This window comes from Columba livia, chromosome 15, assembly GCF_036013475.1.
Source record: "Columba livia isolate bColLiv1 breed racing homer chromosome 15, bColLiv1.pat.W.v2, whole genome shotgun sequence".
In the NCBI taxonomy this organism is placed as follows: domain Eukaryota; kingdom Metazoa; phylum Chordata; class Aves; order Columbiformes; family Columbidae; genus Columba; species Columba livia.
In genome coordinates, this window is record NC_088616.1 from 7,259,014 (window position 1) to 7,273,339 (window position 14,326).

General features: G+C 45.2%; 1 protein-coding gene across 6 annotated transcripts in view; it reads right to left on the bottom strand.

Moving 5' to 3' along the window:
- The window catches only part of SLX4 (SLX4 structure-specific endonuclease subunit), a 30,507-nt gene that overhangs the window by 1,888 nt on the left and 14,293 nt on the right, over positions 1-14,326 (bottom strand). For all 6 annotated transcript variants that reach the window (XM_065030837.1, XM_065030840.1, XM_065030839.1 and 3 more), the window contains 8 exons: positions 13,135-13,448; positions 11,348-11,627; positions 10,352-10,440; positions 7,214-7,360; positions 5,311-5,480; positions 2,042-4,497; positions 935-1,037; positions 215-697 (listed from right to left, as the gene is read on the bottom strand). In XM_065030837.1, coding sequence (XP_064886909.1) covers positions 215-697; positions 935-1,037; positions 2,042-4,497; positions 5,311-5,480; positions 7,214-7,360; positions 10,352-10,440; positions 11,348-11,627; positions 13,135-13,448 — 4,042 coding nt within the window. The remainder of the gene's footprint in view (positions 1-214; positions 698-934; positions 1,038-2,041; positions 4,498-5,310; positions 5,481-7,213; positions 7,361-10,351; positions 10,441-11,347; positions 11,628-13,134; positions 13,449-14,326) is intronic.

Sequence of the window (14,326 nt, forward strand, 5' to 3'; positions counted from 1 at the left end):
CCACAAGAACTTTTGTGTTCTGAGAATAGCTCACCGGGAATTAGACTAAAAACCCAAAGCCTAATTTTCTTGTTGAAGCGTGCTGACCTTCAAATGACATGCCCAAGGAAGTGACAGGGCCACTGCAGGCCACATGGACGCTCACCTCTGCCACATTCCTAGCTCATCTCTGTCCTGCACCACTGACTGTTTTTTTAGTACTTTGTTCCCTTACCTCTGTGAATCAAAAGAGATGTCGCTTCCATCCCCTGAAGAAACTGCAGACTCCTGAGATGCTGAGGGCATTGGTTCCTCACCATCAGCTGCAAGAGACCATCTCCCTGGAGATGCAGATGACTTTTTCTTCTCTTTGGCTCCTTCTGGGTGATTTGTCCTTTTAGTTCCCTTCTTGGGTGCTGGACAGCCTGTTTCACAGGATCCAACAAGGTCACCATCATCCCTCCCCACAGGGACCACTGAGGAAGCCATAGCAACCCGCTTTTTTTTGCCCACAGCCCTCGAGGCAGCGGCACGCTTTCCACTAGCAGTCCGGGCTGCCTTTGGTTGCCTAGGGCATTTGGCCGGGGACTTCTGCAGGGGAGGCTGGGAAGATGGGATTTCATCCTCAAAGTCAGAGTCCGTGTCCTGGTGAGTATACTGGAATATCTCCTTCAGCTTCAAAACCATCTGGCGTTTTGGGAGAGCACGAACTCCAAACCTGAAAGAGAAAGGTGGGAGCTTAGGTAAAGATAACGCTGCACCTTCCACTGTCCCAGCTCAGGAAGGGGCTCAGGCTGGGAGGTGCAGTGGTCAGCTGGAAAAGTGTGACGTGACCTCAGAAAACACTGACTGGACCTTCACCAAGGTCTCCAGTTCAGCCCAGACGCTTTCTTTCATACCACCTGCCAGCAAGTTGCTGCTCATAAAGAGAAGTACTCATGAAAGTAATGCTAACCTGCTCAACTCCTTCTTCAGCTGCGGGGTCTCCATCATGGAGTAATGTGGCATCGGTGTCACTGGAGTGCTGGGAGGCTTGTCGTTCTCCTGACAGGAAGGTTCTGCAGTCGAATGAAATTACCATGATCAGGATTAGTACAGAAAGGACTTAAAATGACTGATATCTTCCCTTCTTAGTGGCAGATACTCTAATGTTATACAAGAATTGTTTAAACAGCACTGTTATTCTACAAGCTCTTCTAATCATTACTCAGTTTTATATTGGGCAGAACAGTCAACAGTTTGGGTTTTTTTCTAAACTGGGATACTTGTTTTTTATTGATTTTAAATCAGAAAAGAGCTTAAATTAAGACATATGTCCCATCTGAATATGAAGCCCATTCAGGGCTTTGTTAGAACAGGCAGAGTTAAAAAAAAAAATAGATTTACTGAATTCTGTAAAGTAGTTCTTCTCCCAGGAAGTTAAACTTCATAACAGAGACTTTCAGGAGAAACTGAGCAAGTCAAGCTCTTGGGGTCCTGAGTTAGATACTGATTTAATGATACCAATTAATTGGTGAAGCACAGTCTCACACATCATGTTCTAAACACTTGTTAGACTAATCAGTTGGTATGGCATAATTAATATATTTAATTAGATACTATGAGATCAATTACTGGTCTTCGATGGAAGGAACTACCCTATTCCCCAGAAAAAAGACCTACTCCGAAAAGAAACCCTAGCATGATTTTTCAGGATGCTCAAAATATAAACCCTAGTTACAGTTCATTTAAAAAAGCCAATTTAAACAGTGACCAGACAGCTATACATGTAAAAAAATATTAATTTTTGCTCCAAAACTTATTACAAGACCCTGTCTTATTTTCAGGAAAACAGGGTACACAAGGACATGTGCTGGGCACCCAGAAGCCTCTTACAAGGGCCCAGGCCCGGCCGTGGGAAGGCGGCCCAGAGCATCAGCAGTTTTGCAGGAAATCATGCATGAAGCCTGGCCACGGGCAGGGACCCTTTTAGTGCATCAAGGGAACCACAGGCAAGATGACCACTTAAAATGAAAGTAATTTAACCTAATTCAATGAACCTGGTATCCATACAAGCGCTCACCGGGAGTCTTTACGGGATCTGTCTGACAGGCACCTGCTGCAGCTGACAACCTCTGGGACAGAGGAAGCATCTCTGGGAATTCATCTTCCTCTTCTCCATTCCAATCATCCCAGAGCCTGGAGTTCAGGTAACTTGCTCTGCTGCCCAGTGGTGAACATGCCTCAATAGGACTCTTTTCAAGACGGAGCAAAGTTGTTCTTCTGCCAACAGCACTTTCTCGGAGAGGGGTACTGCCCTTGATTTCGTGTGTGTGGACTGGGCTCTCCCACTGGTCATGCAAAGAGCCGGGTTTGGGGCTGCTGGCAGTGCTGGTCGTTGCACGGCTGACCTGGTTGGAGTCCTGGCTGGTTCCTCTGACAGGTGACAGACAATCAACATGCCAGCAGTCATCAACAGGGATTGGGGGCTCCTCACAAAGCAAGACACTACTGCTCACAGAAGGCAGACTTATTTCCTTGTCACTGTCCTCTATCTCAACCACACTGGTATCTGTTTTATCTTCCAATGACTGCTCATGGCATGGAGGCACAGGTTTGGATAAAAATGAGATATTGGCACGCTTGCTTTTTATGTCTGTGCGGCCAGGGGAGGGGAGAACTGGATCCACTGGAGAAACGGGTGGGGGGTTCTCGGAAAATGATCCTGCTGCTGGGCTGCTGCAAGGGCTCATTTCACTGGCTGAGATCTCCATAGGCAGATGTTTGCTTGACAACATTGTTTCGCAAGCTTTTGCTAAATTTCCAGGCATTTCATGGTTACTGTTACCTGCTGCTAAGTCCTTTGTGCTCAGTTTAGTTTCTGGACTCTTTAAAGAATTAATACTTGTGACCCGAGTCTGTGTAGAGAAACTTCTGCTTTTGCTCAGAACCGGTGTGTCTGGCACTAGCCAGGAGCTGTCTGTACCTGCAGACATTTCATGACTGAGACTTTTTGCAGGGCTCAGGTTTTGACTCTGTTTGATCTCCATACAAGCATCTATTTGTCTGCTGAGCGGCAACTCAGTGGACATCTTTACATCATTACCTATATGCACTGTATCCGTAATGCCACATGAGACCTGGGTTGATTTCTGCTCTGTTTCAGTGACGGGTGAGTTATGTTCAGGTTTTGGTGTCTCAGGACCTCGTTCTATGTTTACACATTTCAGTTGCTCAGGGATTTCCATTTCTTTCAGAGCAGAGCCTGATTCTGGTGACTGGTCTTGTAACTCCATTTCATCATCAGAAGATAAAACAATAACATCACCCTCCTTGTCCCCCTGAGCTGCAGCATCCTGAGTTCTGATGACGGGTGATGACAAGACAGGGACATATGTATGCCTGTTTACATCAATGTTGGGAAGCTCTGCTGGAGAAATGGTCTTGTCATTTCTTGATGCGGTATCCAGCTCGTTGGCTTTCTGAAAGGGTACGTCATCAGTTAGGAATGATTTTTCCTTTTTGTTTTGCTTTGGTGTTGACACATGTTCTCTGGCAAACTCTCTGTCTGATTTTGGAGATGCAGGTGAAGAACCAACAGCAGGAAAAAGGGGCACATCATAAACTTTGGGAGAAGGACTCACATAAAAACCATTCTTATGTGGAGAGAGGTCTTTTTGTGACTTGCTGTACAGAAATGAATCATTATTATTGCCATGTTTTTCACTAGGAGCCCTTCCCGATTCTCTGGTAACTTCTTTCACTGGAGAAGGCTCACAGTAAACTCCCTGAGTTGCAGAAAACAAGTGTTCATAACTTTCATTTATATCAGCATCACCATGGAAGCTGGGAAACTGGTTTTCACAGTGATTTGCCCCATTGTGTGAGACCTGAGATGACTTGGAATCCTTTGCACCTTCACATCTCCTAACAGCCTCTCCTTCATTAGCGGTGGCACCATGGGATGCTGCGTCCCACTTTTGAGGTTCACTGTGGTGAGGCACAAAAGCGGCCTGTGGAGCACTCACATTCTTGCACCTATTTATATTTTGCATTTTCTCTTGTGCAGACGAGTCGCACCTCGATCTTTCCACATCATTGTCGTCCTTCAGATCTTTGAAGTTGTTGCTAACTGAAGCAGATTCAGACGTCTTTACCTCTTCCTCCTCAGTCTGCTGGTTTGTACCTTGGGCTGCCTCAGTATCACTGCAGATGCTACAGTCTGTTCCGTCGCTCATCTCTATTTCACCTTGAACCATCCTTCTCTGAGTTGCAGCAAACTCATAGATTTCCTTCAGTTCCTGTTCACCCACTCCATTGTCATCTTCCTTCTGGCATTCAGGGTTCAGCATAGCTCCTTCTTCCTCATCTTCGCCCACCCACACTGACTTCAAGAGGTCTTGGAAGTTCTCAGCTCTGTCCTCACAATCTTTGTCATCCCTCACAGAAATAAGATCATCTTCTGAATCTACTCCGGAAGACACCTGACTGTCTCCAGTTTTGTTTTCACATTCTGCGATCAGTTCCCTCACACCAAACCTGCAAGGACATAATAGTAATGTTAGTATTTTCCTCCTCCAGTACTTCTTCACCATTTGGCTGCCTGATCACTCCTGTGAGCCTTGTAAAGCACTTGCGTGAGGATGCTTGTTTCCTAAGATGGCCAAGACCCAGTATACTCCTAAAATCTGGAATTCCCTTTTCCAGGTGTCACTCACATGAAAGTATCAGGCTCGCTTTTCCTTTTTTATGTTTGAGATTTAACAGCTATATGACTACAATGAATCCCCTTTGCCAGTTGCACTAGTGAGAGCCTCATGGCATGGCTGGGGCTGGATGATGTCTGTCGTGTGCAAGCTTCATGGCTTTTTGGAGTGATAGGGCACCCCTGTACATACATATTGGTAAGACCCAACCACTTCCCCCTGTACCTCAGCAACTGCTCTTCACTTAGTGGACACCTAGGATCACAACCGAGAGTGTGGCAGACACAACATGTTAGCATTCTGTGCAGCCGATACATTCTGCAAGTGCTGTTCGGATAAGTGTGTCACTAGTGCAAAGCTTTGAGAATCACATATAGAAGATATGCTCATCATCATCATCAGTTGTCAATAAACATCCTGAGACAAAACTCTTGGCAAAAGTCTGCTAAGTGTTTACTGAACACAGAAGATCTCACATAGATAGAACTTGAGGAGACACGAATGGAAAATATGAAGGTAGGATGTTCTTAAGTTCAAGTTTCATATAATGTGTAAGCAGAGGACTATGGAATTTGTAAGCCACCAGGTTGAGAGGTCTATGTGTCTGAAAGTGTGAGGGGATCCAAAACAGGCTCATTATACCAACCTGGCAGCCAGATCCCCCACCTGGGGCAGCACCCCAGCAGGGATGTCAGCATCAGCAGCATACAGGTATCGCAGGAATGCACACACCGCCTCTCCTGTCACGTCGCTCAGCAGCACACGGCGTGTCTGTGCGTTCCCATCCTCCTCTACTAAGAACCCTTGGCTGTGAACCTGAGGTGGGAGGAAAGCAAATCAAGTCCATTTGCTGGTAAAGGAACAACACCACCAATGTTCTCGTTCCCATCAGCTTATTCCTTTAATTCACTGATGTCCTACCCTGGGACCAGGACGTGGTGTCTCAGAGGGAAGCTAAGATGACCAGTTATGCATAGCTTCATATGGAACAGGCCATTTCCTTCCTGACCCTACAGCGGCTACCTTGGATTAAGTTTGACTCATTGTTTTAGTCACACACTTGAAAGATGGTCTTAGAGTTCTCCAGTTAGTTTTGGAATCAAATTACTTCCCAGAGCACAATTTCCGGAGTTATTTACACCTCTCTACAAGTGAGCTTCCTCTGTTTCGAATTTACCTACTCTTGGTGCACTGCCAAAACTCCAGTTCTCCTGGTGTTTCACAGGAAAGGAGACACCTTACAAAATAGTACTGCACTGAACTGGACCATTATCTGTTTGGGTCCAACCTGATCTCAGGTTTGGGCAAAAATGTATCTACGGCTCAATAAAGTCTCACTTCCTTTGCAGCCAAATCATGTTTTGTGCTATCTGAAACTCTCTTCAGAAAGTCAGGAGATGCCACAGAAAACAGGAGCTCTGAAGTAATCTCTGACTAATCACTGTCTCTTTCTAACCAAAAAACAACAAAGAAGAGCACTCTCTCACCTATACAGAAAATAAAATGAAATGCTGCTCTGCAGGTGGGGCTTACAGGAAAACAATCCTCTGCAGGAATCAAAAATACAGCCTGGGGCCAATCCCACAGCTTTACCCACACAAATGATTCCTGCCCATGCAAACAGTGGATGGGAATGCTGAAGACAGGCAGAGCTGCAAGGAAATAAAGGAGAACATGGCTAACTCAACCATTTTTGAAGTCGCTTGATTCTTGGGCACACACACATTTGCTAATGGTTGTGAAGATTCCTGAAAAATTTTCACATTAAGACTGCTGTATGGCTTACATGAACTTGCTCCCCCTCCCCAAACTTTCACGGACACCCTAGAAATACCCTGAGTCACCTTGGGTGGAAACTACCACCAAGATAAAATGAGGATAAAACTAATTCCACTATTTCCAAAAGGGCAGTGTTAAAGAAAGCTTCTGTTGTTAAGGAGCTGGCTGTGCGGGCTGGCAGCAGCTCTGTGAAGAGTTCAAATCTCAGGCTCAGTGCTTTTCACTGGCCCAACACGAGACTGCACAGGAGCAGGCTGGGAACTATTCAACCCAAAATGCTTCTGGGAACGTAAGAACTACCTCCCTAACCTTGCAAAAAGCACCATTCAGTGCTGTTACCTCCGAAGCAACTCAGAATGACAAAACCTCTGTGTAGGTTATTTTCAAGAACTTCCCAGAATCTCTTTATTCCATACTCATGCTTCCCAGCCTGGGTGATGGGCAGGATACACAAAGATGGACAAGGCAGCCTACATTTGCACAGGTACAAAAATTCAAGGGCAAAAAGCACTTAGGAAGCTTCCTCTGTTGCTCATGGGCAGAATGGAAGGGTCCTTGCCTGCCCACAGTCTCACCAGATAAAGCACCACATTTTCCACCACTTTGTCAAAATTCTGGTTTCCTAAGCTGAAAACCCACTGCAGATCCAGAGGCACTTGCCATCAGGCCCAGCAGTGGTCTGTGCCGATTCTGCTGCGTTACAGGATTACAGCTGTGCCCAGTGTGGGCCTTCCCGAAGGAGAGGAGGGAAGTGTGTCAGCGGTACTTACAATCTGAATGGCCTGCGGACACCGTGCGTACAACACAAACATGTGGGCATAAAGGACTTCCCCAGAGTCCACCTGGAACTGGACATCACTTAAGTGGGGGTTGTTGACCATTGCACTGAAATCTTCAGCCAGCAACCTGAGAGAGGTCTAGAACACAGAAGGAACACAAAAACAGAAGTTAGGTCATACCTGCCAAACATTTACCTGAAAAATAAGAAGGGAATAACCCAGTTTATCAGCACTGCTGTACTGTGGGCCCCGCTCTGGATACATTGCCTTTGCCTTCTGAAGATAATCAGCATTATCAACTTCATGTCTTCCATATGACAAATAAGCAGACAAGTCTAACAGATATTTCTGGCTTTGACTTCCTCCACTTTTTCACAGTGGCAATTGTAAAGAAAGGGCAGTTGTGTTGTGACTGTACTTGTGCTGTCTTGTATTACAGCACATTATCACCCTCAAATCTTCACCACACCATTTCCTGATGTGGTCTAGCCACTGCCTGCAGCTGGCCTCTTGATCTGGTGCCTTCCACCACATTTTTAGGAAACTGTAATTTCCACTTTGACAGACTTGAACTTCACTATAATTAGAGGAAGACACAGAGATGGGGTGATGAGCCTTCTCTCATTCACTGTCTGGCAATGACAGCTGAGAAGAGCAGCTCTGCAATAAGGGGCCCACACAGAATTAAACTAATGTAGGTGTCTAGTTCAAAGGAATTTATGTGCATGTTACTGAAACTCCTTTTGAAAATTCCACTCAATTATAAAAAAGAAACATAATTTCTATTATTTTATAACCCATAGCTGGAGTTTTGGAGAGGGCTGGTTGACTGAACTACCTGTTACAGGTGATGGTAAGGTCAGGCCTGGGCTACGCTGCCAAGGACAGCAGTGATGAACACAGTTTCTGCTCTGGAGCTGCTCCCAGTACGAACCCACGCCAGGCCATCTTCTAAAGCTCAGATCTGCCTAAGCGAGCGGTGTGCCCCTGGAGATGGCCGGTGCTTCACAGAAGCATGTGAAATACCCTCAGCTCACAGCTGAGAGGCTGTCTGACTGTAAGTGTAAACCAGTTTATAGTTAACACACTAATCATTGACCCTGTGCTTTTCAAACCTACTGCAGAGTTGAGGAACTGCAAGTTTTATTCCAGTGAACATCTGCATGGGATGCAGTTCCACCTGGAACAACACAGGTCTATTTTATTAGCAGGTTTCTACATTAGGTCAGTGGCCTGTGGAAACCCAACCTTTCTACTTGCTCCAGCATGTGTCTGCAGGCAGCCAACACTAATTAGCACCGAAACAGCAGCCCACACCAGAACGGTTCTTCCAGGCCTTCAGAGGTGGGCTAGAGAAGACTCTGTGTGTCGTGGCAGTGGTGTGGACTGATCTCCAAGGGGAAGACGGGAAGCTTAGTCTGGAAACTAATCTGATCCTTCTTGCTTTCTTATTCTTGGCAGGTAGGATACCTGCAAGATAGTACCTCAGGAAGCCAGCAAACACAGACTCCTGATGCCACGTTCCAGGCAGCAAGCCCAGAACAGCTTTCCTGCTGATGCTAAAATTATGAATCGAGAACAGGGAAATTAAACAAGGCTAGAAACCTCCTGGCTGCACCATTTTCTGTGCAAAGCGAATGCACTGGTCTGAAGACAGCTCCAAGTGGGCATGTACTCCTGCCAGAGAACACACCAGAATACTCTCTCCTACTGAGACCAGCTAGACTGGACCTCACAGACATGACAAGGGTCTTAAGCATGAGAGGGGGGATGCGTTACCAATGCAACAAATGTATTTGCTGTACCCAGTTACACAGTGACTGTGCTGATATAAAGCACAAATCTCTCCCACTGGCAATCCAAGTCTTCAACAACACTTCATTTGCTCAGGAAATCTATAATGGGATCAAACTAAATCTGAAAAAATGATCATACTGGTTTTGCTGGCAGCACCTAAGTTTCAACAACAGTATCAGAACAGTTTCTGTATTGCTAAAGGCTTCTAGTTTAATAGGCTCAGAAGTATCTAAAACAAGACGTTTTTTCCTGCTAAGAATTTTTTTAATACCCCCAAAGAATATCTAGAGTTTCTGTAACAAGTAGCTGGGGTAATCAAGTTTAGTAGATTCCTACTTCACAAAATTGTCTCCTTTTAGAAGCCTCGTAATTCTATTAGCACCATATGAAAGTGCTTTCTCAAGGCATCATAATTTATCTGGCATCAAAAGCTACTTGCTTTCATGGCATGATTATTATTAAACCAAAGATAATAGGTTTCAACAGATAAAGTGGATGACACTCGTAGGGAAATTGAATTAAGAGTGTTTTTACATGCACTTCAGTTGAAGAAAATTGATAATACATCCATGGGGCTTTACACATCCACTGGTGCATCTGGGGGTAAGATGTGATCTACAGAACACTACTGGTTTGATAAAAAAAAAATCATCTGTGACTTACTAGCCTGTATTCTTCATCTAGTCGCCATAGAGAGCACACTGATTTTCAAGCTAGATCCTCTGTGTTCCCAGAATTGAGGATTTTCTATACAAAACCTTTTAAAAACCTCACATTAGCATCAACCAAATCCTCATCTTCCACGGACCTCACAGCATTCCACATCATTTATCAGGCTTTTACGCCAAATGAGAGAATGTAGTGTGAGTCAGCCAATCCACTGCAAGGCACAGCGTGGAGAGGAAGGTGACAGAGGAGGAACAGCTCCACACTAGCCAGTGTAGCTGGGCTGTGAGCCTGGAGGAGGCAGCAGGCAGCTCCGTCCCTCCTGGGCTGCAGGCGGTTTTCTCTTGGATAGCCCGGGCATTGCAGCAGAGCCCCGCCTGATGTGGTGCTGCTGCACCCCTAGCCCCTACCTCCAAATATGTAGGACAAAGCACTGAAAAATCCACAGGCCTGCTTGTGGGCATCGATGAAATACCACCAAGTGTGCTTATCTCACCTGTGCCCATGATGGCTCCTGAGTGACTGTGAACCTTAAGCATCTATTTGTTTCTATGGAAAGGAACGGGAAACATTCCATACTCCCTTGAATCGCACAAATGCAATAGCTTCTTATTTATAGTGCTAAATAAACACCAAAAAAAAAGTGGAAAAAAGGGTTGTCCTTACTCTTTTACAGCTGCTCATCAGGAGGCTCTTCTCTTTGGACGGGGGGACAAAGCCACTATGTGGAATATCACTGGAAGTCAGTTCTTTTCCTCAAAGAAGAAAACGCACAAATCAAATACAACTTCTTTGTGAGGCAGAGCGATGTAAGAACTCCTGATAGGATCCTGGCCATGACAGCTCCCCGAGCCAGCAGCTGTAACCAGCTGGACTGAGCTGAAGGGTCAGCCTCTACCTCACGCATTTATCAGAGGGTTTGGCTCTGGGCTGTTACAAGCTGTGGCCACACAAGTACCATTCAGCCACGGGCAGCACCGACCTACTGCAGATCTGCGTGTGCCATAATCACCCAGACGGAGGAACTGTGAATGCAGCATGCTCCTCTGCTTTCACATTTCAGTTTTCCTCCAGTAGGATAAAAAATAGGACACAAGTGGGACGGGCCATGCCAGGGTCTCATCCTAGCAGCACACATCCTGGATTCGCATTTCAACCTAGACAAAATGCTCATAGGCCCTACTGCAGCCAGTGAAATCAGTTTTGCATTGCCTGAGCCCTGCAGAGTGCACAGGACAGGATGCAGAGCAACAGAAATAAACTCCTCTTTCACCTGATTGTCTCAAGACCTCAAAAGACAGTGTACATAACAGAAAGACTGTCCAAATAGCTGGGATGAGCATTTTGGCCCAGTTGTTAAACATGCCTGGCAGAAAATACTTTGATATCTTTAAGAGAATTTGAAAAGAAAATTTAGTTATCTGCTGTCCAGGAATTCTCTTAAATGATGTGGTTTATGAATAATTTCAGAAACATCAGCTTGATTGCATCTAAAGCTTACTGCAGAAAAATGTTCTCCCCCCCCCCCGCAGTATTACCTCTTGGATCAACATCAACACCCTATGGGTGCCCTCACGGCTCACCTAACTTAGTACAGCCAGAGTCTGGCTCTGTGTAACTGAAGGGACTGGGGACAAGGCTTAGGAAACTGTCAGAACTTACTTGGCTGCTTCGCTGCCTGAATGTGATCAATGTCAGCGTTCCACTGAGTGAGGGTAAGTCCTTCCCTGGCCAGCTCAACTAGGTCCTGGAGGGTCTGAACATCCTTCTGGCTGTGAGACAAAAACTCTCCATCTTCATGGCCTGACTTGGATTCATCAGAAGTTTGGCCCCCAACCTCTGTGCAAGTGGGCTCATGAGAACTGAGGTCAGGCTGAATTTGCTGGGATACTTTTGGCTGATCAGATCCCACTAATGGCAGAATCTTCTCTGGCTCATGATTCTGATGAAAAGAGGAAGAAGAAAGACAGCAATAAATTAGGTCTTGTTTTATGTATTTGCAGAGCTCAGAGTACAGTCTCAACTCTGTACTTTTGAAGCATTTAGTAAAGGATGACAGGGCATTCCCTAGGTACAAGGGCTTCTGAGGCAAAAGCTCTCTGCAGTTTTATGGAGGACTCTCCAAACATAAGGCAGCTCTGAACAGAACGAAGGGAACTACAACAGAAAACGCAGAAAAGGTGGTATCTCCGGGAGCATGTCTGTGCAGGCAACTGCCAAGCAGGGAGAACGGATGGTGGAAACGCTCCCGCTCCAACACCTCAATATTTCATTATAGCAGGAGTGCCTGGCAACGGTCACAGCTGAATCTCTCCAGGTGCTTCTGTTCTGAGTTCTGAAATGCTTTTGCAGTTACATGTAACTAAATAAAACTTTCACCTTGGAGCTGGTATTTTCCAGGCTTGGTCTCTGCTTCCCAATAAAAACACTTTTGTTTGTTTATTTCTCAGTAAAAATGGTTTAGCCATTTGTCTGAATGGAAAGAATCAGATGGGAAAATACACTCTTGCCATGATTTTAAAGGCTTTTCTACTTTTTACTTTTAAACTTCTCTGGCAGTTTTTGGCTTAAATGAAAGGTCAAAAATCTGAACAGAATAGAGCCCCTCTAGTACCACCCTAGCATGTGATAATCAAGTGAAAAACTCTGGGCTTTGACTAGGGAAGAAGTATTAAATAAATATTTATAAATATATGCACAGTAGTTTTTTAAAAGAAGCATCAAACACTTATTCAAGAGAAGAATGAGGGAAGAAAGAGAAGTTATATCCTTCTCAGAGAGCAAGTGTGTGATAAGACTAAAAGAGCTTTGTCTACTTCTGTAGGTAGTTTTTATAAAAATATAGAGCATTGAAAGAAGCAGGAGATCTAGATGAAAACTGGAATGAAACAGTAGGACTGAAAACTGGATCAAAGCTCTATGGGAGCCAAGAGACAGTGGGATGTGCAGGGAAAGCCTGAAGTGCAAATGCTTCACAACTCCAGACATTCCCACCTTCTCCTCTGTGCAAGACAAATATCAGTATTCAGTTTAAACTTTCCACCCAGATCCTTGCTGAGTACAATACATAGGCAAAGCTCATACTAGAATCAATCAGAGAAAGGCACCAAGAAAACAAGAGTCAGGCTGCTGTAAACATGGACAAACTGGTAGCAAAACGAGCAAAATGGGGTCTCTTCACTCAGTGTTCTCTGTTCTCATCAGTTTTGTTTTCTGAAAGCTCAAGGAATAGCCTGGTAACATGAGCCTCAGTCTCCTCTCCAGAAGGGAGAAATAAAAGTTCAAGATCGTAAAACATAACTGTGTAAGGCCAGAGGATAACAGGGTCTCAAGCAATGAGTATGCAGAGGCAGCGGATCGCTCATTTAAACATCAAATGAGGAAACAGGTTACAGGGCAAGTGAACTAGGGCACACAAATATCAGAGCAAGGACAGAAGAACATCCCACCTGCACAGGCTTCCAAGGTACAATTGGAGGGGTTAATGCAGCAGTGTAGAATGATTCAGGGTCACAGGGTCCTGTCAGAGCACTGAAATTCCATAAAAAGCACTCCCTGGTTTTGGGCAATGGCAAAAGCCAGGCTGCTTTCCCAGGTTCATCCTCCAAGATCCTACTAGTGGGGAGCTGAGGGGTGGGAGGGAATTCCACCTCTTCTGTAAGCAGCATAGCTACTCGCTCTTGGATCCTTTTGCGGGCTTTCTCTGGGTCCTGAAGCAGCAACGGTGGAGGTGCAGTCGGGCCTTTTTTACGCCGCTTTTTCTCTTTAAAAAGAAAAGGAAGGTGAACCCAAATAAATAAATGGCTGAACACACAGGGGAGGAGCTCAACATGCCAGCTCCTTCAGGTGCTGTATTCAGTGATGACCAAAAGGCAGCCACAAGCTGAAAACAACCCAAGATTTTTGCAGGTAGTCTGAAGCCTCACATCACCCTCATGGGAAAAATGAACTCCAGAGCAGACTGACTCCTGCCTGCGCTGCTCGGCTGCCTGTTGGGAGCTGTCACATCCCTACAGAAGCTGATCATTACAGAAGCAACTGATATTCCTGCAGTCTGCCTCCCAGACCCATGGAATGGTGTTTCACAAAAATGGGAGAGAAAAATGCCAACAAATCCATGAAGGACTCCTTTTCCTGTATACTGCTCATTGATGATATCAAACCACGGCCCACATGAACACAGTGCAACTTCCATCTGGAAATCCTGTGTCTTACCAATGCCCAAACTCAGATCCAACTGGTATTACTTGTGGGCAGGAGAGGACCTGAGCAGTGTCATAAAGAGAGAATTCTCCCTGCTATACAGTGCTCAACACTCTCCCCTGGCAGTCGTCTTCCTTTCTAAACCTTTCTGCACACTGAAATGGTGAAGCGCGTGCTCAACAGCATGTAGCATACACATATTTCCACAGCAGAAAGAAAACAGAGAGATAAGACACGAGGCTGGAAAAGCTGCATTAATCCAGGCTGCAGCAGGATGAATAAGAACAAAAAAAATGACTGCAGGAGAAACAACAATAATCTTGTAGTAGTTTTCTTTTTACTTCCAAGTTGACAAAAAAAAACCAACAGCTTATCTTAAGAATATTTTACAGATTCAAACACATCAATTGGTGAAAAAAAGCATGAGATTCCTAAGGG